The following is a 25,293-nucleotide window of genomic DNA, read 5'->3' on the forward strand; positions in this document are numbered from 1 at the left end:
TGAGATGCCTTTGCTGCTCCGGTCTGGGTTTTCCTTCTGCCTTGGCTTTTGGTTGACTGACAAGGGAGGCGTCCAATCACCTGTGTTTGCTCTGCTACACCTGCTGCCACTCTCCTCGTCAGCCATGGCTTTTAAGCCATGCCATGTGGAACACTCTTTGACAGATAGTCACGTCTTTCAGTGTGGATTCTTGCGGTTTCTCATGTTCTTGCTGGATTTACTGTTTTTTGACCAAGGATTGTTTTTGGACTTTGTGATTTTGCCTGAACCTTTTTGGAAACCTTTGCTTGGACTTTGCTTGCTCCTTGTTACCGACCTCTGCCTGTTCTGACACGTGAGTCTTGCCTAGTGAGTCTGCCTGTTTTTGCCACTCTGGAGATCTGCTTGAGCCCTGCCTGTACTGCTGCCTGTGCTTTTTTCGCCTACTAAGTTGACTCTGCCTACCAAGTGGTTTTGCCTGGCTGCCTATTTTTGTGTTCTTCAACATCAAAACCTAATTAACCTTTAATCAGCTTCTGAGTCTGCTTTTGGTTCCACAGTCCCATACCTGGCCTCACCGGCCCTGACATTGTTGATGTTTGAGTTGATGTGAGGGGAGCCTTACACTGCTCCAGTCTTATTTAGAGGTGTGCCGTCCACCCAAATCCACTGCCCCTCTGTCTCCAGGTCACTCAGTCCAATCCAGTAGTAATCCTCAATGGCACTTTGGGACAGAAAATTCTAATGGAAGACATAACACATGAAAAGGGTTTGACAACAATGATTTTTAGGGGGAAAAAACATGCACCAACTTCAAATGTCAGATATTCACAGGAGAGGTGTTAAATTCCTTGTGCTATATAATGGATTTTCCATAGTGACCAATCAACAATCAAGCCCATTTAACAACAAAAACAAAACGATCAACAAAACAACCTTTGTGGTAAATAAACAACTTCATCAACCAAGATGGGGTTCTGAGGCGGGGGTTCACTGAAGGTTATCAAGCAGGTACCTTCCTTCATCCCTGTTTTGTTGACTCTGACCTACGACACCTCCAGAAGGCTCAACAATGGGGTCTAGTGTCCCAGACCTATCCCCCTCAATACTCATTGATTTGTCTACAAAATTCTTTGGTCATTCCTCTTCTTTGCTGTGGCCATTTATAATAAGCACAGACATACCCAAGCCCTTGATGCGGGCAACAACAAGCACCAAAAAATATCCGCAGATATTGGACTGTTAATGCTGTCAGGTTACTGACCAGAATGCTGTTCTTTGTGCCAGTGGGCCAAAATTCTATTTTTGTGACTCAACTGCTACATCTCGAACACAGTTCTATGAACTGCCCACTGAAAATTCAGTTTAACTAACAAACTACCTCCACAAGCTGTTTTTCAGCCACATTTGTTCTTTTCCTAAATAAAAATATTGCCTACCCAGCATCTTTTGGAGTTTTGGAATCTTATAAATCAAATTGACTAAAATAAACCTTGTGACTGTGGTATTGCATCTGGCACATTGAGACAGAAACTTCTCATTGTAGACACTACAGTAAAGCATGCAATTCAATTAGGTTTGTGTTTACTTTACCTGTTCCTCTTGATTGTTCACAATAACCAGGTGGCCCCCTAATGTAAGGCAGTAATCTTGACTCTGTTTCCAGTTTTTTCCAGATGAAGAGAAGAAGTAGCATTTTCCACTGTGGTGAGCCCATGCATCTGGACAAACCCTACAACCAGAGGAGGCTACACACACAAGGACACAGACCTGTGGGTATTGTACAGGCCTACAGCACGTGGTTGATACTTTTGTGGTGTAAATAGGTGCATATGTATAGTGCTGTTGGTTTCAATCTTTTGTAACTAACTGAAAGTTCTTTGAAAACTACTGACCAATTGTAACTCATAGGTTTTCATCAAAGAGTCTATTGCATATTTTAGCAGACTACTGGCAGATTCAGCATTTTGAGTACTGTTACAAATTTGCAAAACATCATGTTCTTTGCATTTTAATGGAAGTACAATCTGACAGCAGTTGTCACTAAAAGGACAATTACTGGGGGGCAGTTGAGGGTTTACAGGTTTAATTTCTTAATCAAGTTTCACATTTTAAATGCACAACTGCTATTTCAAGATTACCATCAAAAGAGATTTGACGGGTAAGCAAAGCTTCATTCTTGACAAGCAGTTCCTCTACACCTGCAATTAAATCTATAAAAAAAACACAACAGCAGTTGGTCAAAACAATATTGCCGAGGTGGACAATATTTTCATTTCAGCTCAAACTTAGCTATAGAAGTCTATATCAACAAAAAGGTAATAGGATCCAGTCAAACTCACCAGTGATATTCAAAGTTGCAGACAAATTCCTGTGCAGGTTTTCTATCAGATTAAGTTTAGCCTGTCCAGTGACATCTGTCAGAGATCAATCTTGTTGGAGGTTAGAAATCCATGCACTTTAAATATCACAAACACTGATAATATTTAGACATTTTGTGTCTGAATAAGTATTCATAGAGCATTAGATTTACATATCAGTCATGTCAACTGGATGACATACACATATTTGATCTACGTAATAATCAGGTAATAACGTTCGCAGCGGCCATTTTGTTGATATAGAAAATGCATACACTAGGTTGGTCTATTTAATGCAGCTGTCAATTGACAAGCGCGACAGCGCCGGCATTATCGCTGTAGGCTTTTTAATTATTTGTACAAAATGTAACGTGATGGTAGGCCTATGTTGTGCAATAGGCTGCAGGCTGTTTTAACAGCAATACAGGCCGTAACAACAGCAAAGCCCTAGAGTCACCCACTGTCACTAACATACAGTAGGCCTACCTGTCAATTTTGCATGTAGATGGTTCTCAACCTTTTTTAAGCAAATGCCTTTACACCCATAATTGCAACGTTACCTGCAGTTTGTTTGAAACGCTAAGTGAACATATAATAATCAATTGGACCTGAGATGTCTTTCCTCATTGCCATTATTAGAGATCAGCCTTTCTTAAAAGCGTATTGCTGCACAAACGTTTTGTGATAGAACACCAGGTGCGCAATCCACTAGGCTACATTATATGAAATGCCAAGCCAAAACAACGTGAAGATATTTTTTTTTCCAACCGTGAACAAGTCATTTTTTTATTTGCTTGATGTTTGGTAGGCTTAGCTATCCAAGAAAAAAGAATTAAATGAACCAAAGGCAGGCCTTGTATTAGGCTAGGTGAACTTGGCTATTAAACGGGAGACTTTCTGCGGCCCATCTGTAAACAATTCTGGGTCTTAAATTTAAGTAGTATGTTGGCCATTTCCGTGCTTTTGGTCTATGCATGTCCATGTTGGCATTGCACTGCTATGCCAAAAAATATTTTGACTGTGGCGCGCAATTTTACGCACGGGGCACACCTTGAAACAGTGTTTACCCAAATTTAACCCTTCCCATAACGTGCAAGGTATATTGTGCTTGCTAGTATGATTACAGTAGTTTCTTTTAACAGTAGTTTCTTTTAACTTGTCTTTAACTTGTTAAATATTTAGAAGAAAAATTGACTGTGAACCACAAGTGTGAAATCATGTGTAAGCCTATATAAAATGGAGAGTGACGTTACCAGTCAAAATAGCTGTAGCTTACCCCTCGAAGCTCACGGTATAATTTGAACACTGTTTCAGACCATGATGCATTCCTTCCATGATGCATGACATCTTGAGTGACATTTGCCTTTCGAGTATAAATTTCCACTTGGATAGCCATTACAACCTGTCTTTATAGCGATTTGGCTTTAAAACAATAGCATGTTACAAATAACCACATAAAGGTCTTTTTCAAAATGGTATAGTTACATGTTCCAAAAAAAAAAAAATCCCACTGCTTTTTTTAAACTCATCAATCATTAGGCTACTTTAGTTTTATAAAACAAGTGTCTATTTTTAGTATTATAGACTTTTCTGCATATATGTATTACATTGAGCAAAACCTCCAGACTTTCCATAAATTTGCACATCTGGAAAACAGTATTTCATAATTAGGCCTACATATCTTTCCTGACCTCCCAGACCTAAATTTACATTTATTTACATTTACATTTATTAATATTATCCATATCTTAATTACAAAGTCCATTGTCCCTTCAGCAATTCAGTGTTAAGCGCCTTGCTCAAGTGCACAACGGTGGAAGCCAAGAATTAAACCCCATAACTTTTCTGGCTACTGCATGCTAGCCTAGCTCTTTAGATCAGACCCTGAGAATGTCAGAACAGCTTTTATAGCACAACATTGCTAGTTGAAATGCTACATACTGCTGCTTTAAATGTGTCTGGGTAGGCAGCATACATACTCTATTGTTTACATATGCAACCAACACCATCACAACCTCACATTTGCCACCAACACCAATCAATCATTTTTTTCATAACCACCAGCTGCCACTGACACACACACACACATTTTTGCGCCTCACACAACAACCGACAAACACACAGACGTATACTGTAGCTACAACAAGATTGACCAGACACCAGGAAATGCACACAAGAGACAAGAGAAAAGCAGAGAAACTGAGAAAAGCAGAGAAACTCTTTGTGGTCACATGGCCATTGCAGTAGTAAACACCAGTGGGGTATACTACGAAGCACGTTAGACATATCTAGGCTATGCAGACATATCGAGGCTTGACAAAGCCTTGACTCAGGGGTATACGTTAAGTGATACTACGATTGCAGTTATGTGATATATTTGTCAAACTAGGCTTTAAGCTCAGATCTGTGCGCGTTCTCAGTGTTGGGATGACGTTGGCCAATCCTGAAACGTGGAGACGCACAAGACCGCCTCTATTCAAAAACAATTACTTCCGCATTCATGAGCGATAGCTTAATCTACACTGTGGTCATTTTTTGTGTCTAACCTATAACATCAAATAAATCAATTGTCATCAGTTGTTGTATGGTATGCACGTCCATAGGTGGATATTTGCACGCACAGCACTATTAAAGCACATTCGAGATCCAAAATGTTAGTAGAGGCGGAGCTCCACCTGTAAAATATATGACAGAATCCTACACGTGAGAACTTCGTTTTTAAGACAATTGATTGGTCAGTGTGCGGTAGATTACACGATTTGAGCTATAATTTAGCACATATCCTCCTCCCGACCAGGTTTGGTTGACAGCATAAGATACCATGGTGATATAGCGACACTAAAACAGATCCACTTTCGTGTCACAGCATAGCCTGGCTTTGAGCGCAACATACCTCGCTAACCCACTAATCGAGATTCGTAGTACACCCCACAGATCTTTCTTCAGATAGAGAAAAAAGCTGGCGGGGAGTCATAGTTGATGACAACTGACAGTTGGAATGGCCCAACAGTTAAATAATTGAGTAGTTTAAATAGTTAAATTATTTTATAGCGAATTATTGTAGTGAGTACTTTTATTTTGAAACAGTTGTGGGCAGACGAAACAGTTGGCGGGAGTCATAGTTGATTACTGACAGTTGGAATGGCAGAACAGTTAAATAGTTGGATAGTTAAAATGGTTAAATTATTTAAAAAGGAATTATTGTAGTGAGTTTTATTTCGAAACAGTTGTGGGTAGAGGAAACAGTTGACGGGAGTCAAAGTTAATGACAACTGACTGTTGCTAGAGTAGTTATGGTGGTTGCTATGCTGGTTGCTAGGTTAATGATGTTGGTTGCTAGGTTTTAACTGTGAATGTGGTTGCTAGGTTGTTGCTAGGGTGTCCATGGTGGCTACTATCAGAAATAAAGTAGTTACTACAGTGGTTTGCTAGTATAATCATCTTGGTTGCTATGGAAACTGACACAGATGCTTAATTTCAATGGTTGCTAAATTGGTTGCTAGGTAGGTGGTGGTTTAATACAGTAGGCTAGAGGCATAGATGATAACTGACAGTTGGAATAGTTGAACAGTTAAAAAGTTGGATAGTTTAAATGGTTAAATTATTTAATATGGAATTATTGTAGTGGAGACTTTTATTTTAATACAGTTGTGGGCAGAGGAAACAGTTGAACAGGATCTGTAGTCTTAAGCGAGCCAGATTGTATGCTTAAAGCCTGAGACAGTTGCTGGAGGTGGCCGGAACCATATGGCTCTGGCTGGAACACTTGGCATAGGATTCCAAGTTCCCTATTGTGATGCCATAATCGCCAATGTTAAATCTATGGGGAAAATTTGTATAGTTTTTAATTAATAGTTCAAAAAGTATAAGTTACAAACGCAGTTTGAATGAAGTTTCTAAGTTAAACGGTTGAAGCCGCATTAAACGCGGAAAAAGCGTTAGAAGAATAATAAGAAGAAATCGGATAACACTAGATTGCATTTTCATGCACTCTAATAATGATAATAATCAATAAGACACTTTTTAACTTTGAAACTCACAGAGGTGCGCCACTGCAATTAGGGCAGGCAGGGTGAGGAGCAGGCCGAGGCCAAGAGCCAGTGGAAGCATCGGCACCACTCTGGACGTGGACACTTTCTCTTCAGCACCACTGCCATGGGGTTGAGACACTGGGCACGGACGATCTGTGGCTTTAGACAAACTGGAGCCAGACTCTTAGGGAAATAAACTAAATCAATCAGTCTACTCTACTCTAATGAATATTATAATGAATATATTATATAATCCAAATGAAATGCTGAAAATAACAAATGTACTGTTATCATGTACTGTTACGATCATGTAGGTTGCTTTGGATAGAAGTGTCTGCTAAGTAACCATAACCAAATACAGGAAATATGTCTATAGTTGTAAGGGTCAAATCTGACATTACTTACCAGGGATATTAGAATAATAATCAGATGGATCTTCCCCTGAGTAATTCCCAACTGCAGGGACATCAACATTCCCATAGATTTGATCCATGGCACGGTTAAAACGTTCACAAATAGACAGTCATTTAAGGCGATCTGAGTAAGAAATGGCCTCTGCAGACTTTTAGTATCATGAGGAAGTTCAGACCGAAACTAAAGTCTTTCACACAGTCTTCACACATCACCCTGTGACTGACTATGCTAAAAATATTTTGTTTGGGGTGGCCAGGGTGGGGCACAGTCACTATCATAGTCTCCAATCATAGCGGCTTCTCTTGCAGCAACACAAGGCAAATCTCACATTTGGCTATTAGGTCATTTATCACATTTGTCACTCGCCCGAGACATTTTCCTTCTTACTCAACCATAGTAAGCAATTCAAATCACTTATTTACACTTTTTTTGGAGGTGAGAATTTTTAAAGTCAGATCCTCAGAGTTTACAGCCTGGCATGAATGCAGTATTAGCCCTAATCAGCCACAGATTTTATTAGCCAACACCTGTGCCCACAGGCCCTTTCCTACGACGGAGTATTAGTGCCACACATGAAGAAAAAAATATTTTTGCCATGACTAGATTAAACTCGACATGTCGACATTAAACTCGACATTTCGAGAATAAAGTTGAAATATCATGTCTCGACATTAGACTCAACAATTTGAGAATAAAGTTAGAGAGAACGACCTCCATTGCTCAGCCAAATACTTTCCTGTTAGGTCCTTATCACGGAGTTACAGGCGATAAATGCGATGGTCAAAAGTAAACTTAATTAGCGGTTTATTTATTGTATCTAAAGGTTCAACTTCATGCTTGCACTAGACTAGGCATACTAATTACGACGGAGTATTAGGGCCACACATGAAGAAAAAAATAAAGTCGCCATGTCGACATTAAACTCGACATTTTGAGAATAAAGTTGAAATATCATGTCGACTTTAATCTCGACGTGTCGACATTTAAACTCAACATTTTGAGAATAAAGTTAGTTTGGAGAGAGAACGACCGCTCGGGACGATTGAAAGGGAGGACGAATGAAACATTGCAGTTTTCTTCGAGTGCAACAATGATTAGACATAGGCCTAGGCCTACATCATGTGGACAAAACATAGAACATAATATCCGTTGCTGAGTTTACGACCGCTCGGGATGACCGCTTCATTCGTCCCTCCATAGACATTTAGCAGTTTGCATCCATTACAAACAAACATGCAATGTGGAAGTCTGGGATTGGGGAGCACTTAGTATACCTAGTCTAGTGCATAAGCATGAAGTTGAACCTTAGATGAAAAACACTATTTAACAATAGGCCTACAATAAATAAATAAACCGCTAATGACGTTTACTTTTGACCATCGCATTTATCGCCTGTAACTCCGTGATAACAGGAAAGCATTTGGCTGAGCAACGGATATTATGTTCTATGTTTTGTCCACATGATGTAGGCCTAGGCCTATGTCTAATCATTGTTGCACTCGAAGAAAACTGCAATGTTCCATTCGTCCTCCCTTTCAATCGTCCCGAGCGGTCGTTCTCTCTCCAAACTAACTTTATTCTCAAAATGTTGAGTTTAATGTCGACACGTCGAGATTAAAGTCGACATGATATTTCAACTTTATTCTCAAAATGTCGAGTTTAATGTCGACATGGTGACTTTAAAGTCGACTTTTTTTCTTCATGTGTGGCCCTAATACTCCGTCGTACATATGCTAGTTCATTGTTAGTTTATTAATTACGGGGCAGAGAAAATTATGAACTGACTTTGTGGGCTACCTAGCTTATTTCCTGCATTCTAAGTTCTTGTGTAAATGTCTGATTGTCATTCAAATTAATTGTGGCCTTGTAGTGTGGCATTATAGAGCTATCCCATGTATCCCATATCATTTTCCCTCTTAGAAACCACACACACACTCCTGTTCCTATCCACACACTTAACCACACACATACTGTACATCTCTACACACACACACAATCATGCATGTTACTTCAATAAAGAAAGGAATTGTGGAATTAAAAGTGACTGGTCTGAACTGTTCTCTCTCTCTCGATACCTCCAAGCCGGCTACCTACACATCCCTCTCAAACCTACTTTTCATTCAGAGAGAGGTAGCACATTAACCATAACATGTAAAATACATATTAAAGTCTTAGATTCAATACTAAATTATAGTTATTAATAACCAAACTGTTTATATAAAGAAGAATTGAAAATAGGGGAGAGAATAATGCTATTAGCCAGAATTATTGTCTGTCATATGGACCCTTTCAACAATAAAAACAAAAACAATGCTTGAACGTTCTATTTGGGCCCCAATCTACTTCCTCTGCATTAAGATAACATATGGAATGTTAAAAAGGAAGTCTTGTGGGGCCAACTATGATGCTGAGAATGGAACTCTCTTGAAAGGGTCTATAGGGCCCAAATTATCTAGCAGCGCCCCTGAGCACAGCTTAACACTGGTCGAAGTGAGCAAGTCTCAGTATCAAGTGTGAAGAGACGACTTCAAGCTGGAGGTTTGACAGGTTGAGGGGAGTAAGAGAGCCATTGATAAGATGTCAAAATAAGAGAAAGAGGCTTGTGTGAACCATGAAACACTGCTAGTGGACTAAAGACTGGAAGAAGGTCTTTTGGACCGATTAATTAAAATGTGAAACTTTTGGTTCATCTCGCTGGCCTTTTGTACGCCATCAAGCAGGTGGAAGGATGATTCGTCACTGTGTGTCACACCAACTGTCAAATATGGAAGAGGAAGTCTGGGGCTCTTTAGGTCTGACACCCTGAACCAAAACGGCTGCCACATCCCACAGCGAAACAAAGCTATTCCATGATTTCTTTTCTTTTTTGTTGTATGCTTTAATGTACGCTCATTTCTAATACACATTTTGACCATAAAGAGTACACTACGACATGAAACTGTGTGTACATTTCAATAAAAAAATAGTAGTATATGTGCAGAGTATCTTAATTGAGGCAAGGCATGAGAATGGGTTTGCATGTAAGTTCAGGAGCTCAGTTCCTCAGCAAAAGTGCATAATTTGCACTACAGTAGTTCTGCCACTGTATTCTGGATTTGAAATAGACTGGCTATCCTCATCATGATTTACTGAAGTTGTTAGGTATCTGTGACTTTGAGTAGGACTGCATGATGTGGATATAGGGTCCATTTTTGCTGTTTACACAGCTCCATAATTGCTGACTCATTTCAGTTAAATGTGAATTAGCAGATCTGACATCATCCATATCATATGTTATTTGAATTTGGTGGGAATTTAGATAAATAAAATTACATTATGTACATGTTAATTTCTTCGTCATATGAAAACAAGCTATTCATTTTAAATACCAAAATGTCCCATTACCAAAGGGTCCAAAATTTTAAAATATTTATAGCTAACACTAGATGGCAGCATGCATCCATATTGAGAAGAAATGCCATTTTGAGTTCACCTCATGCCATTGCAAAGACATGTCTTTTACATACCAGCATCACATATAAAACTGAATCTGAAGAGATTGAATTTAAATTGCAAATCAACAAGTCTGAGATATTTTGAGAAAAGAGCTGCCTTAAAGCAGAACTTCTAATGTAGCTGTTTGCACATGCTCTGCAAACATGGGTCCTATGTATATCTTAGCAGCCCAGGCAAAATACTGGGCAAGTGCAGTGTTACAAGAGGCAGCTCAAAAACAGCATTTATCTGATCTAGGCCTAATGCAGCAATAAACATTTTTTTGAAAATGTGTAATTTTATACAATTTGAGAATCTGCTCAAAGTCAATATGTGAGTCGACTACATATTAAGCACCTTCTTTTGTGGAAATCACACATTTCACCCTGAGAAAAGTCTACCGCTTATTTTGTTCCATGTGAACCACACCTTAAAGTTCCACCATTCAATATCGGCTTTCTTTCATCAAGGGTCCTATTTTAATCACAACATAGGAGAACTGTGAACTGTTGAACTCCGCAATGAATTGTGGAATGCAATGTCTTACAGAAAATGAAACCACACGAGAAAAACCACTCAAGGCCTGTCTTGGTCTTCTCCACTTTAAAGTTTATTTTTACATGAAATGGTCAAATTTCTTCAAGTGCAAAGTCATGAACTGTACATTGTGTGTTTCCAAATAATTGCATATACTTTCAACATTCATTTCAATTGTAACGACAAATTGCAATGTCATTGAGGTACCATGCCCTGTGTTTCATCATGATGAGGTCCTATAAATAAGTACTGTACATTTGTTTCTTGGCAGACTCTCTAGGTATCAGCCAACAGGTTGGACTGAGAATTACACCGACAGACCGTTAGGGGGACAAAACAGTCTCCTTCAAAAAAGCAATCTCCTCAAAACTCACAATGACAGAATGCAATGCAGAATGGCACAATGCAATGTAAGAACTTACAAAGTTGTGTCTGGTTCAAGAAGTCAACTTTCCAGAATTAAAATGTGAATTGATTTATTATGAATTAAGCCAAAGTTATGACTAACTCTGTGATTCCCTCTAGGTGACAGACCAAATATAAGCAATCTATAATTTACATGTGATTACTTTTCAACAGCACAGAATTGCCTAATGTTTATCCATGCAACCACAAAAAAAGATTGTCAGTAAAATAAGCCAACCAACAATTTGCTCTCTATTTGTTTTCTTTTATTTCAGAAATAATACTCTTTGTTTGTTTTCATTTAAAATGTGTCTTCAGCATAAACAAGCAGCACCGGAGCTATTTTTGAGATCTGGTTACGGGGGCTTGGGATGTGGCACTACTTCGTGGGCTTGACGGGCATGCCGACCTTAAGTTGGCATCTGGCCCCAGCCGCTTTCCTCTTGTCTCATGGCGGCTGCTCATCACCCCAGAGGTTGTTCAAGGTTAACCTTTAAAGGTACAGTCCTCAATCCTGGCCCAAAGATATTGATGTTTAAACTGAACAGCCAATCACACACGCTCATATACTCACTTCAGAGCTCCTGATGTAATGATGTGGATCAGCTGGAATTGTTAATTTAGGCAAACTACATTGTTTCTCTTTTACAGAGTAAATGTCCCTTATACAGAGTGAAATATTTTGCTCAATTTTTTTTGAGTTGGTGCAAAGCCATCAGGAGAAATGTGTCAAGAGCTGAGACAAGTGTGTTAGATTACTGTACACTCTCAAGACTCCATCTTCACAACCCCCTGAGTAAAATATATTTATGACATTAAAGGCCCCCTTAACAAGATTTGCTTTTGGGGTCCCCCTACAGTTGAGAAGCGTAATAATGAACAAACTAAATATGCGTCTTTTGTAACAAAGTATGAACATAACTATATAATATAGAGGGAATGCACCGACAGCAGAAAAAGAGGGTGAGAAGACCATTCGTCATGAGGTTATGTGCCATCAAAATTATTTTGGAAACGTTATGTTATGGTCAAAAAACTGTTAGGCGGGGATCACATTAGCCAGCGGCAAGCAGCAGGTTTCCTATTCTCTATGATTTGGCAGCGGAACGGTGGCAACACTGGCAAAACGCTAGCGTTGAACAAGCTGAGCGTTGAACTGGGTTCAACTTTCAAAGCGTAACGCGAGCGAATTGACAAACCGTTTGTGTTGCTTAGGAACGAGATAAAACTTATTATGGTCTTTAGCGTCCTATGTTTGCCGCTGCCGCTTGCCGCTGGCTGATGTGATCCCTGCCTTAAGGGTGCCTTTAAGACATTAAGACATTACATATTAAAATGAGCTCTTTGTGACTCATATCCCTTCTCCAGACTACATGGAATGTTTTTTTTTTTTTTTTTTTATATCCAGTTGAGAGAATCTTCTTTGCCCCCTCCTGTCTATACCTGGTTGTCACAGCGATAAAAGGACCCTGAGGTCAGAGCTGTTAACCCCTCCATTGACAAACACATCATCAGGGCCAGCCAACATGCAATTTGCCACACAAAAAATACACAAACAGGCACCACAGACGACAGACATGCTGCGTCTGTCAGCGGCTGGGGAGTCGTCAGATTCCAAAGAACATCCAACTTGACAAAATATTGTCCTCCTTACAACAAATAGTGCATGGAAGAGTGCCTTATATTGTGTCAGACTATTTATATAGAGATAGAGAGATAGAATACGTATGGCTTACGTATGGCTGCATTCACATCAGTGATCACAGGCTTTGAAAAAAAAAGCTGTCAAAGGGTGATGAGTCTCACCAAAGGTGAGGTTTGTGTTTGTTTTGGGTGTGTAGGGGCTTTGGAGGAATTCACTGGAGGTCTGTGTGTGTGTGTGTGTGTGTGTGTGTGGTGTGGTGCAGTGCAGTGTGACAGAACTGAAGCGATCTGTGGACAATTTGTTTGCCACTGGACCGCAGCCGCCTGTGGTACTGACCCTTGACCCCCAGCCCCCCACCATCACCCCACCCCTCTACGCTCGACCCCCCCCCCCCCACCATCACCCCACCCCCCACGCTCAACCCCCAGAGGTCTGGAGGGAACTCTGTCCACGCGTTAGGAAGAGCGACTGTCAGGATGAACAATCCAGGACATCCGAGTGATCGGCTGGCTAATGGAGAGAGAGAGAGAGAGAGATCACTGGCCCTGGCCAATTAGGCAGGCAGCAAAGCTCCAGTCATGGAAGATCAAACAAGCTCCTGCCTCGCAAGAATGCAGGCCCACAAGAAACCCAATCCACTCAGAGGAAAAGTGCAAAAGGGAGCTTTAGCTTTCACATAAGGCACGAGAAGGAGATTAGGCCTTTCTCAGGTATCATTAGCCATGAGGCTACCTGGAGAGGAGTGGAGTTGTGTCAGAACACCTATTCATGCCTGTTTTCCTCACTTATAATTCTGGGTTTACACCCTTCAAGCTAATCATTTAGCAGATGCTTACTGTGACTTACAGTACAGTGCAGATACACCTTTTAATAACTTCTGTGTGCTCTGTCAGAATTGAACCCATGATGTAACAGCTTACTGCAGCAGGCGGTCTACCAGCCATTTCCTTTTTGTCCCAATTAAGCCATTTTTTATTCCTTTCATTCCTTTTTTTCTTTTATTGATTGAGTGGACAGTGACAGTGGTCAGTTCACATATGACTTTGTACCCAACTCTACCAAGTGGCCCATCAGTTTATGTGTTCTTTTTATATATGTTTAAATATATTTGGGGGCTTTTCTGCGCTTTTATTGATAAAAAAAATCAAAAAATGAGTGAGGGAGAATCAGTGGCTCTGTCCCATAAAATAAAAAAAAATGTATGCCTCCATGTGAGTTGGTGAGAGTGTGTGTGTGTGTGTGTGTGTGTGTGTGTGTGTGTGCGCGCATGTTGTGTATGGTGGCAACGGTGGAAGGTTATGAGGAGGGCAGGTAGCTTGCTGCCCCTCCATTCCTGTGTCCCTGATGCATTAAGGCGGCAATGCTACATTATCTTCAAAAGCCTTAATCGGCCGCCCGCATGACTGCCAGACTCTATGCGAGAGAGAAAGAGTGAGAGAGGAACAAAGAAAGAAAAAGATGGAGAGAAATAAAGAAAGAAAAAGAGAGAGAGAGAGAGAGAGGCAGACACATTCCATTCCAGAGCCCATTCCACAAAAGTACAATAACTTCCTGGAATTCTTCGGCCCTGGCCGGCCGAGCCTGGACACTTCCTGTTGTCCTTGCAGCACTTCCTGTGTGTTGAGCGGCAACCAGTCTTAGGCTGTTGCCATGGCGAGACGCGCCTGTCTGTTTGATTGGTCAGACTACATGCACATGGTTCATTTGTTAATAAACTCTTTTAACTGTTAATTACTTTCTCTCTCATTCTCTCCCTCTTTTATACAATTCCAGCTCTCCATCTATCTCTACTGTACCAATCCCATCGTTTGCGAGAACCCTTATATCTTACATCTTTTTTTCTCTCTCTCTCTTTCTTTCTCTGTCCATCACACATTCTCTTACCTGTGCCATGTTAGACCACCACGAAGAAAAGACCAATGTGATTTACTGACCTGTTTTTATATAGCAGATGCTTACATACAGACACTGTACAAAACAGTGAAGTAAATCACACTCTATGCCAGCTTTCCTGACATTCTGAGAGTTTTAGAAGAAAATGTGTATGTTATTTATGTGATCTATGGGCGGCTGAAAATGTTCAGATGTGGTTTGAACAGGAGGTAAAATTCAATGATCAAGAGGCTTCTATACACTAGTATATCATTATAATGTAGTATTGTTTAGGCACAGGATGAAAACAAGTATCATCCTATAGAACAATATAATTAAATATAAGATTTGATGAAGTTCTGCAAACCCTAGGACAACTCTCCAATTTCTGGCCATTTTAAACATAATGAATTACAATAGCATATCATGACATATGGGGTCCTAATTTAAAAGTATTTGCAAAGATTGCAAAGTTGTCATGCATGAGCTATACAGGTGGGTCTAAAAAATTTGAATATCGTGAAAAAGTTCATTTTTTCGGTAGCACTGTACAGTCATGAATGCTTTATGTGCAGTTTATGACAGCTGCTATGAATGTGTTATGAACTCACCCGTCATTTATTTCAAGTGGATCTTTCATATATTCTAGATTCATTCAATATAAAGTGAATTATTTCAAGCCATTTTTTGTTTTAATCTGGATGATTATAGTTTACAGCTCACAAAAACCAAAAATTATATCTCAAAATATTAGAATAGAGATGTTATAATACAGAAATGTTCCTTTCCTAAGCCTTTAAACTCTTAGTCTGGTTCAGTAAACACAACCACAATCATGGCAAAGACTGCGGAGTTGATAGTCTAAGTATAAGTATAAGTATATATACTCTTTTGATCCCGTGAGGGAAATTTGGTCTCTGCATTTATCCCAATCCGTGAATCAGTGAAACACAAACAGCACACAGTGAACACACAGTGAGGTGAAGCACACACTAATCCCGGCGCAGTGAGCTGCCTGCTACAATGGCGGCGCTCGGGGAGCAGTGAGGGGTTAGGTGCCTTGCTCAAGGGCACTTCAGCCGCAGCCCACTGGTCGGGACTCGAACCGGCAACCCTTGTTACAAGTGCAGAGTGCTAACCAGTGGGCCACGGCTGCCCCAAGTGTTCTTGTGCTTGCAAACTGAGCGCAACTGTTACTCAGCCTTTCACACATAAGTGATGGAAGTTATTCTCAAGGTGTGTACATGTTCCTTGGTGTACATTTTGTGACATTGTTACTTTTCACATGAGCAACTCACCGACTATGTTTTTTTCCCCTGTTTTTTTCACTATGATGTTCAAAACACATTAGTAGCCTAATGGAAGAGTGACAATGTAAAATGCTTTGAATGTTTTATATTTTGTTACAGACATGCAATGTCATCCTGCAACTGTTTTGCAGCATAACAAATGATCCAAACAGTATTTGTAACTGTCCAAAATGGGCAAAAATGCAATGTTTCCATGTTGTTTTTACTCTGATATTCAAAACATGTTCAAAAAATATGTGTGTATGTGTTATTAATACATTAAAAAACAGTCAGGAAAAAACTGCTGAAATAAAGGGTTTTTCATTCTATTACACAAAGGTGACCTTTATTGTGTTTTATGGAAACGGACCATGAATCCACATATGTGGACATCATTTTTCTCTAAAAGTACATCATATCAAAAGATGAAACTTAGTTTTTATTCTAATTAGGTTCCAATAAGCCCAAATAGCAAAGATAAATAAAAAATGCATGTAAAAAAACAGCTTGGGCCTTTAAGGCCGCTATCAAAGCGACCTGGGCTTCGATAACACCTTAGCAATGCCACAGCTGATTGCCTCCATACCGCACAACATTAATGTAGTAATTTGTCTAAAAGCAGCCCAACCAAGTATTGAGTGTATGAATGAACTATTTCAGATTAGTCTGATTACTTTATTTCTTTTTAAAAGGTCAACATTTCTGTATTATAACCTCTTTATTTTAATATTTTGAGATACTAATTTTTGGTTTCCATGGGCTGTAAGCCGTCGTCGTCAAGATTAAAACAAAAAAATGGCTTGAAATGTTTCATTCTATTTATATCTAATGAATCTAGAATATATGAAAGCTGATGATACATGAAAGGACTTACCCACGGTGTTGAATTAGCAAATTGATTTTGCCTAGATATGTAATTATCTTTAGTTAACCTTAAGACTTTAGGTCATGTGTTCTCCTCATATCATGAGTAAGTTTCAAATACAGTCAGCAGAGGTTGCTGACTTAGGAAGATTACAGACATCACAACTGTGGAATCTCTGTATCAAGTTACACACATTATGACCCCTTACAGTATTTGTAAGCAGGAAACTAAAGACCTCTGAAAACATTAAGAATGTTACTGCCCTGGAACACAAATGGCAGAGTTGGGTAGAGAAACGAGTGTGGTCTTTGACAGCAGCTGGATAGTTGCTGTGGCCAAATAATGAGAAGTTATATGAGTAAATGTTGACAGATTGACAGCTCTCTAGGGGATCCTCCTCACACACATACACATACATGGACATGTGTACACACACACACACACACACACACACTGCTTGTTATAGTAACTTTGATATAGATACTATTCCCTGTGTCTTGGAACCCCTTGGCTTTAAGCAGCTGTATCAGATTTCAGTGACACTAACTGACAGCCCCAGACAGGTAGCACATAGGCAGGTAGGCCACGAATACCTGGCTCCATGCCATCCCACAATTCCCTTCTCCCGACTGGAGAAGTGTGGAAGCAGTGAGCTGTTTTGCTTTGGATCTCTGCCACGGTTTACCAGGAAAAGAGCTGATCATCCCCTCTGATAAGACACAGCTTCTTGTGGCATCTTTTTTTTTTTCAAAACCGCGGCGGGTGTGATATTTATGTCTGATCTTGGCTCTCATATGTGCAAGTTGCGGTAGAGATAAAGTTGTCATAGCTGTTCACTGGCGTTAATATAAGCCATGAAGAAGGCCTGTTGCAATAATAAGCTACCAGACAAATGTTATTTTAAAGAGTCGATGATTTTGAGTGATGATGAGAATGTGCTGTGTGTGTGTCTGTGAGAGAGAGTGTGTGTGTGCTTGTGTGTTTGTATATGGGTGTTTTGTATGAAGGTATATTGGGTGCAAAAGTGGTGAGCACATTTAACTGCAGATTTTGCATGTGCACACTAAAGTCATAAATGTGTAACAGTAAAGTTGAAGTTGTACATATTTTTTTATATCTTGTTAACACAAAATAGGGGCTACGGGTTCACAAATCCTTTTTACAGGTACACAAATCCTATCCTGTGAGTCACAACTTTCAAGAGTCATGCACTCGACACTTTTGCTCCAATCGTTGCAGCGCAGTTGGTGCGAAACACATTTGCACATCCGTGTTTCATAATCTGAGAACATGCACATCATTCATGCATTTGTAAACCCAAATGTGAACTAATGCATCCGAAGTTGTGCATCTGTGAAATAATTTCTCATTAATAAAATTCTACAGATCGTATTGATTTTCTTGCACGACTACAAGGCAATTGATACAAGTGCTCGAATCTGCTTCTACGAGTAACGATACTTTTGTTCCTGGCTAGGTGATATAATAGAAGCAAAATGTTTTGTGTGTGTGCACGTCGAGCGAATCGATCGAGAAAACAAGGCGGCCGGATCTGGATCCTGGATCGTGCTCAGACTACCATTGCCTGCTCATAAGGTAAGTAACATGCATGAATGTTGTGCGTGTTCTCAGATTATGAAACACGGATGTGCAAATGTGTTTTGCACCAACTGCGCTGCAACGATTGGAGCAAAAGTGTCGAGTGCATGACTCTTGAAAGTTGTGACTCACAGGATAGGATTTGTGTACCTGTAAAAACGATTTGTGAACCCGTAGCCCCTATTTTGTGTTAACAAGATATAAAAAAATATGTACAACTTCAACTTTACTGTTACACATTTATGACTTTAGTGTGCACATGCAAAATCTGCAGTTAAATGTGCTCGCCACTTTTGCACCCAATATACCTTCATAGTTTTGCATGTGTTGGTAGTACGTATTTAGTATGTGTTTAGGTGTTTGTGTATGGGAGTGTTTAATTGATATGAGTGAGTATGTGTACATTTCTGAGTGTATGTGCACATGTGTATTCAGAGAGTACATGTTTGTATGCATGTGCGTATACATGAATACATTGTATATCTCTATATGTTTCTGAATGTCCTCCAGTGATGCCACGATGCTACCTGTTTCATAACCACATTCCTTCTTTCCACTTGGCACATTTTTTCTTGACAAAGACTGGCATAGCGCTCTTTCCCTGAGCAGAGAGAGAGAGAGAGAGAGCTAGAGAACAATTTTATGTTCTGACTTATGTCTACTTTGGCAAAGCAGGGGAAAAAGCTGTTCTGTCATGCCTGCAAAGCTTATTCTGTTAATATCATGAACTGAGAGAGATAGGGAAGTGAGAAAGAAGAGAGTGTTTCTGTATGTGTGTGTGTGTGTGTGTGTGTGAGAGAGAGAGAGACTGTGTGTGTGTGTGTGTCTGTGTGCGCAAGCGGGACAGCGAGACTGTGACTGTATATGCTTTTGTGTAGATTTGTTTTGTGTTTTCTCTCTCTCTTTGTGAGTGTGTGTTTGTGTGTGTGTGTGTGTGTGTGTGTGTGTGTGTACATTCATGGCTCTACCAGTCCCTGAGGGAAACATTCAATCTGTCTTCCTGTTCTGGCGCGTCTTTGTAGAAAGTCAAACAGGAAAATGAAACAGCTGGAATCCAGCCATTAGACAGCCAAACCACAGCACAGACTGACCACCTATGGCAGCCTGGCATTCACTGGACAGGTGGTGTCATGAACCAGATATTGCCGTTCCATTCAAACTCGGTGAACTTAGGCAAACATTCAAGGTGTGTTTTCTTTTAACTTTTTCACTTTCACATTAATTTTTTTCTCTTCAGTCAATTAAATACTACTGAAAGTCATGGCAGGTTCAGTTATCTGAGGTCCAATTATTAACAGATTTCAGTGTCACATTTCATTTTCATATCTCAGTCCATTAATAATCATTCCATGATAGCCTAATTAGAACAAGCCTAAGACTTACATAGGGAACATTTTAGTTCTGACCAGCTGCAGTGGTGAGTTTGAACTTTGGCCTGCAGAAGCACGCACGCATGCATGTGTAACCGGCAGAGCCACTGCTGTATTAAGTTTGTCCTCCTGCTGTTACCGTAGCTCCTTTCCCCTTTGTCACGCCTTCCAGTTAGCTTCTAAGTGGCTAGGTTTCCTTAGCGGCAACACCACTTTCTATAAAATAACAGGCTCACCGGTAGGCCGACTAAGATCCCTGGTTTCTGTAAACACTGCCGATTCGGCTATCCTTGGTTCCCTGGGTGTTCGTCTGTGAAAGGTACGTGCTATTGCCGCATCTGCTACACGATCATATGATTGTATTTATTTGTTTATCTAATGTTAAACTGTGGGCAACAGGTGTCCTACTGTCGCTAGACGCTTCCGAGTAGTTGGTGGGTAGATCTACTACTGAAGGTAATGGTACACTATTTTAATCATTGTTGGTTTAACGTCAGGCTACCATGTTTGTGAGGTTGTACGTATATTTAATAGCCACATTGTAACGTAGGTCTCGGGTGAAAAGACGTTTTAACGAAGCCCTGCACTGTTTACCAAGGAACCTAGCCAACAAAGGTACATTTATTTGTAACTCTCGTTAGGGAGAGAAATATTTGTCTGTAAACCCTTTTGCTCTTATCTATGTCTGTTTACTACCTCTATGTGATTGTTGCCGCTTTAGTATGATGTAGCACATGTGAGCTAATCATGTCCTCAGTCTATGATGCAAATGCCTGTCTCGCTGTATCTGACATATGCTTGTGTACAGCAGTGTTCTCATGCCAGCTTGTGGTGACGAGTGCCAGGGGCCCCCTTGCCATGTTGTGTTTGCTTTTAGGATGCACTGAGGTAAAGTAGAATGATGCCTAGTGTGAAGGTGTAAATCCTGTCAATGGAAAACTGTTATTTGTTGATTGTGTATTGTTTATGGATGACTGATTCTGACTGTTTTGTGTCTCCAGAACCAGTTGCCACTGCTGTTTTGCCTACTGTAAAATTAATGTAAAGTAGCTTTCGCCCGTTTTGTTTGTTTTCTTTTTCTGTTTAGTTGGTTTCATTTGGTATTATTTGACTTGGTCGTTACCTTTTAGCTTCCTGTTACCTCTCTCCTTCACGGCATTAGGGCATGTGTGGTACTGGCTGCCCCAGTAGTTTGCTACCAGTAAAATCCTTCCTATTCAGCTTGCTCTACTGTTTTCCCAGTCACTGAGTGCTAACCATCCCCTCCCCCTTCTCTCTTCTCCAGAGTAATAGTGAAGCTGCTCACGGGGCAGGTCGCCGGATCTGAGTCCTCCTCTTCGCGCACTGCTCACAGTATTTTGTAGTGGTAACGTGCACCTCACCATTTGCTGTGATCACATTGTTGCAGTAGTTGTGCCTATGCGTGTGTGTGTATGTGTGTCTGTGTGAATAGGCACCAGAGTCAAGAGCACGAGTGTTGTGTCGGCCTCACACTTCTCCCAGGACAGGTAACCGCTCCCCATCAGCTGACTAGCTATCTCTCCCATACTACTGTCCCAAAGAGTAATATCCCTGGTGGCAGCCATTACCACTTCCCCTTGCCGTTCACCATAGTGGGTCTGCGCTCTAGTGCTTAACCGCATAAATGGCCTTTTAAGTGAATTCCATATTAATAAATCTTGTTTATTTTTGTACTGGAATCACGTCTCTGTCTTTACTCATCTTATCTGTGTGTCTCATCAAATATACTTGGGTTTACAACATATCTTGGTGTGAAAGGCCCCAAGTGGCGTAGTCGTGCACTTATATGTACCCTATAGGTACAGTCGGTCACAAAGTGGCGTAGTCGGCAGGATTATATGTACCCTATAGGTACAGTCGGTCACAAAGTGGCGACAGGTATTCCCGGAACTTCTCCGTCATCGCCCATTTCATCCCGAGAAATTCCAACTTCATGGAGCTGTAATTCCTTTCTGCAGGGTTCAGGCTGCGACTGGCGTAGGCAATTGGTCGGACCTTGCCCTCCTGCTCCTGAGACAACACCGCTCCAAGCCCAGTATGACTGGCATCCACCTCAAGCAGAAACGGGAGATTAAAGTTGGCAAAGGCAAGGGTGGGTGCACTCACCAATCTCCCCTTCAGCTCCTGGAAACTGGTCTCGCAAGCATCCGTCCAGGCTCCGTCCAGTCGCATTCCTTGGCCCTTCCGCGTTTTAGTCCCAGCCAGGTCAGCAACCAAGCGGTGCAATGGGGCCGCTAGTTTAGAAAAACCCTCTACAAACCGTCTATAGTATCCAGCAAAACCAAGGAAGGACCGCAGTTCTGAGACGTTGGTAGGGTGGGGCCAGTTGGCAACAGCAGACACCTTGGCTGGATCTGTGGACACTCCCTCACGAGAGACGAGGTGACCTAGATACTGAACTTCCTCCCTGAAGAAACAGCATTTCTCCAGTTTCGCCTTCAGCCCTTCTTTCTGGAGGCGGCTTAATACCAGATCTAGTCGGTTAATGTGCTCGTCCACACTGGAAGAAAACACAATAATGTCATCCAAGTACAGTAGGAGGGACTGACAGTGCTGTGCCCCAAACATTCTTTCCATCAACCTTTGAAAGGTCCCTGGAGCATTACACAGCCCAAAGGGCATGCGATTGAACTCAAACAGCCCGAAGGGCGTACAGAAGGCAGTCTTCGGGCGGTCTTGTTCAGTTACGGGTACCTGGTTGTAGCCGCTAGCCAGATCTAGCGTGGAGAACCACTGAGCTCCAGACAGTGCATCCAAGGACTCCTCGATGCGGGGAAGGGGAAAGGCATCCTTCCGAGTCTTGCTGTTAAGCTGTCTGTAATCGACACACATGCGAAGGCTACCATCCTTCTTTCTCACCAGGACAATGGGAGAGGCATAGGGGCTACAACTTTCCCGGATGACTTGGCCATCTAATAGTTGTCGCAAATGGGCCTTTACTGCTTCATAATCAGAGGGTGGGAGACGCCTGTATCTCTGCCTAATAGGCTTATCGTCGAGCAAAGGAATATCATGTGAGATAAGCTTAGTACAACCAAGGTCACCCTCAAAAGCAGAAAAAACTGACTCATGTTTGAGCAAAAACGCCCTTACTCGGTCTTGCTCAGATTCGGACAGCACAGACAAGTCAATGGCCTGTATCTGCTGTTTTACAGGGCTAATCTGCCCAGTATGGGACTGAATGGTGGCTGTAACAGTATCAATCTCTGCAGGAAGCTCTGAAATCCCTGCTGGAAGACCCTCAACTGTGGCATGGACCAACTGACCTATTGTACTGCGGGGGTAGAGTGTAGCCTGAGTGAATCCCACATTGACAACAGGTACAAAGGCGGTACCTTGTTCTACATGAATCAGGGCAGGTGAAACGAGGAGACCCTCAGGTAAGGGACTGCCATCTGGCTCGAGCAAAACAGGGGAATTACAAAATTGGGGTGAGCAGGTAGCAGCTATCAACTTAACAGTACCTCCAGGTATGTGGATGGGCCTGCGGCCTCTGACTTTGGCAACACCCGTTTTACCTCGAGGAGACCTGAGCTGAACTTGGTGGCAATGTTGTAAAGCATGCCGCCATGGAGGTGATGCATGAACCACCGGTGGGAGATCGAATAGTGAAGGACCATGCTGACCAAAAAGCTCATCATAACACTCACGAATTACATTCATTCCCAGCACGCCAGGCACTATGGGGGAAGAAGACTGACCTGGGGGATCCTTTACCACTAGCCAACCCCGTTGAGGAATTACCTTACCCAGTACTTCAACTGTTAACTCTGCATAACCCGTGTAGGGTATGTCCAGGCCATTTGCAGCACGAAGCTGCAACCAATGACATTGTTGGAGCTTATCTTTGAAATTCTGCAAAAAGAAACCTTCCACCATTGTGGATACCATGGACCCGGTGTCCAGAAGACAATTAACGACTACTCCCCCTACTCTTACAGCTACCTTAGGGCACTGTGCAACAAGGGAGGTTACAGTATGGCTTGCTGGGTTCTCAACCTGAGAGCCGTTCAGGTCCCCTCCCAACGTGTGGCTCGGCACGCTGGAGGGAGCTAGTTTTCCGTCACCTGGGAAACAGAGACGGAGTTAACCCGAGCTTGGGACTGAGTAGCGGGGTTCTGTCTGGCAACAACTCGCTCATTGTCACACTCTCGGGCATAATGACCGGATTTCTGGCATCGCCTACAGATAACAGGGGATGGATGACTAGGCCTTGCCTGGCGCGCTGCCCCCTGTGGGGCCAGCAATGCACTGTCTGGACGGATAATAATCCGTTGAGTCACCTAGCGACAGCCAAGCTGGGTGCTACGGAGCAGCGATGGGTAGCCGAGCTGTCTGCCTTCAACTACAACATCCGATATCGGCCTGGTCGTACCAACAAAAATGCTGACTCCCTGTCCAGGCAGACTCCCGTAGCGGTACCAGGACCAAGTATAGGGTCCTATGCAGTAGGGACCGCTATACCTGTGCCTGTGCATCAAGCTGCCCGAAGACAAGAACAGCTCCAAGTGACCCAAACAGCCATATCTGTCTTCCCCTCCCGTACCACTGATGACCTGAGGATGCTGCAAGAGGCAGACCCTACCATCGGCACCTTCCTTCCTTTCTGGCGAACCAAGAAGCCACCAAACTCTACCACTCGGGAAGGGTTATCGGGACCCACTAGGGTGCTGTTACGGCAGTGGGACAGGATTGTGGGAATCACTGGTCTGATCTACCGCCGAGTGCACCGGCCCGATGGGGGCGAAGAAGTTCTTCAACTCCTGTTGCCAGCGTGTCTTAGGGATGAAGTCCTGCAGCAGCTTCATAATGACCATGGCCATCAGGGCATTGAACGTACCACAGAACTTGTACGACAGAGATGCTATTGGCCCGGAATGGGGGCGGACATCAAACGGTGGTGTCAGAACTGTGCAAGGTGTACCCTTGCCAGATCAGCCCAGCCCAAACTCCATGCACCTATGGGACATCTGCTGGCGTCCCATCCAAATCAAATACTGGCGGTGGATTTTACCTTTCTGGAGCCTGCGACGGATGGTAGGGAACAGGTCTTGATTATGACTGACGTCTTTTCGAAATTCACACAGGCAGTGCCAACCCGAGACCAGAGGGCAACAACCGTGGCCAGCATACTTGTCCGGGAGTGGTTCTTTCGATTTGGCGTCCCTGCTCGCATCCACTCGGACCAGGGCCGCAGCTTCGAGAACGCTGTAGTCTACCAGCTGTGCAGTCTGTATGGAGTTCAGAAGACCCGTACGACGCCTTACCACCCACAGGGCAATGGTCAGTGTGAGCGGTTTAACCGCACAATGCACGACTTGTTGCGATCTCTACCAGGAGAACAGAAGAGCCGCTGGCCGGAGTACTTACCCCAGCTGGTGTTTTGCTACAATACGACCATTCATCAGTCGACAGGTGAGTCACCACACTAC

At 42.1% G+C, this 25,293-nt stretch overlaps 1 protein-coding gene and 2 long non-coding RNA genes across 6 annotated transcripts in view; 2 read left to right on the forward strand and 1 right to left on the reverse strand.

Annotated features, from left to right (window-relative positions):
- Positions 1 to 7,181, reverse strand: part of LOC121695469 (CD209 antigen-like protein E) — an 8,065-nt gene extending 884 nt beyond the window's left edge. The window contains exons 1-6 of one of the 4 annotated variants that reach the window (XR_006026086.1): positions 6,776 to 7,179; positions 6,380 to 6,553; positions 2,322 to 2,396; positions 2,121 to 2,192; positions 1,573 to 1,727; positions 548 to 720 (exon numbers count right to left, since the gene is read on the reverse strand). Coding sequence is in view for 3 of the 4 variants with exons in the window: in XM_042076353.1 (XP_041932287.1) it covers positions 605 to 720; positions 1,573 to 1,727; positions 2,121 to 2,192; positions 2,322 to 2,396; positions 6,380 to 6,553; positions 6,776 to 6,863 (680 nt within the window). In the remaining variant the exon portion in view is untranslated. Of the gene's footprint in view, positions 1 to 547; positions 721 to 1,572; positions 1,728 to 2,120; positions 2,193 to 2,321; positions 2,397 to 6,379; positions 6,554 to 6,775 lie in introns of all 4 variants that reach the window. The other 3 variants (XM_042076354.1, XM_042076353.1, XM_042076355.1) reach the window with 3 other exon arrangements.
- The window catches only part of LOC121695494, an 11,579-nt gene extending 135 nt beyond the window's left edge, over positions 1 to 11,444 (forward strand). Inside the window, exons 1-3 of the long non-coding RNA XR_006026093.1 lie at positions 1 to 334; positions 1,646 to 1,751; positions 11,067 to 11,444. The exon at positions 1 to 334 is cut by the window's left edge and continues 135 nt beyond it. This is a non-coding gene — a long non-coding RNA (uncharacterized LOC121695494). The remainder of the gene's footprint in view (positions 335 to 1,645; positions 1,752 to 11,066) is intronic.
- Positions 11,445 to 19,936: 8,492 nt separating this feature from the next.
- Positions 19,937 to 20,934, forward strand: LOC121695490. Its single transcript, XR_006026089.1, has 4 exons — positions 19,937 to 20,159; positions 20,240 to 20,296; positions 20,391 to 20,728; positions 20,842 to 20,934. It is a non-coding gene; the product is annotated as an uncharacterized LOC121695490 (long non-coding RNA).
- Positions 20,935 to 25,293: the final 4,359 nt, after the last annotated feature.

The sequence above is a fragment of the Alosa sapidissima genome, chromosome 21 (assembly GCF_018492685.1).
Source record: "Alosa sapidissima isolate fAloSap1 chromosome 21, fAloSap1.pri, whole genome shotgun sequence".
Taxonomy (NCBI): domain Eukaryota; kingdom Metazoa; phylum Chordata; class Actinopteri; order Clupeiformes; family Clupeidae; genus Alosa; species Alosa sapidissima.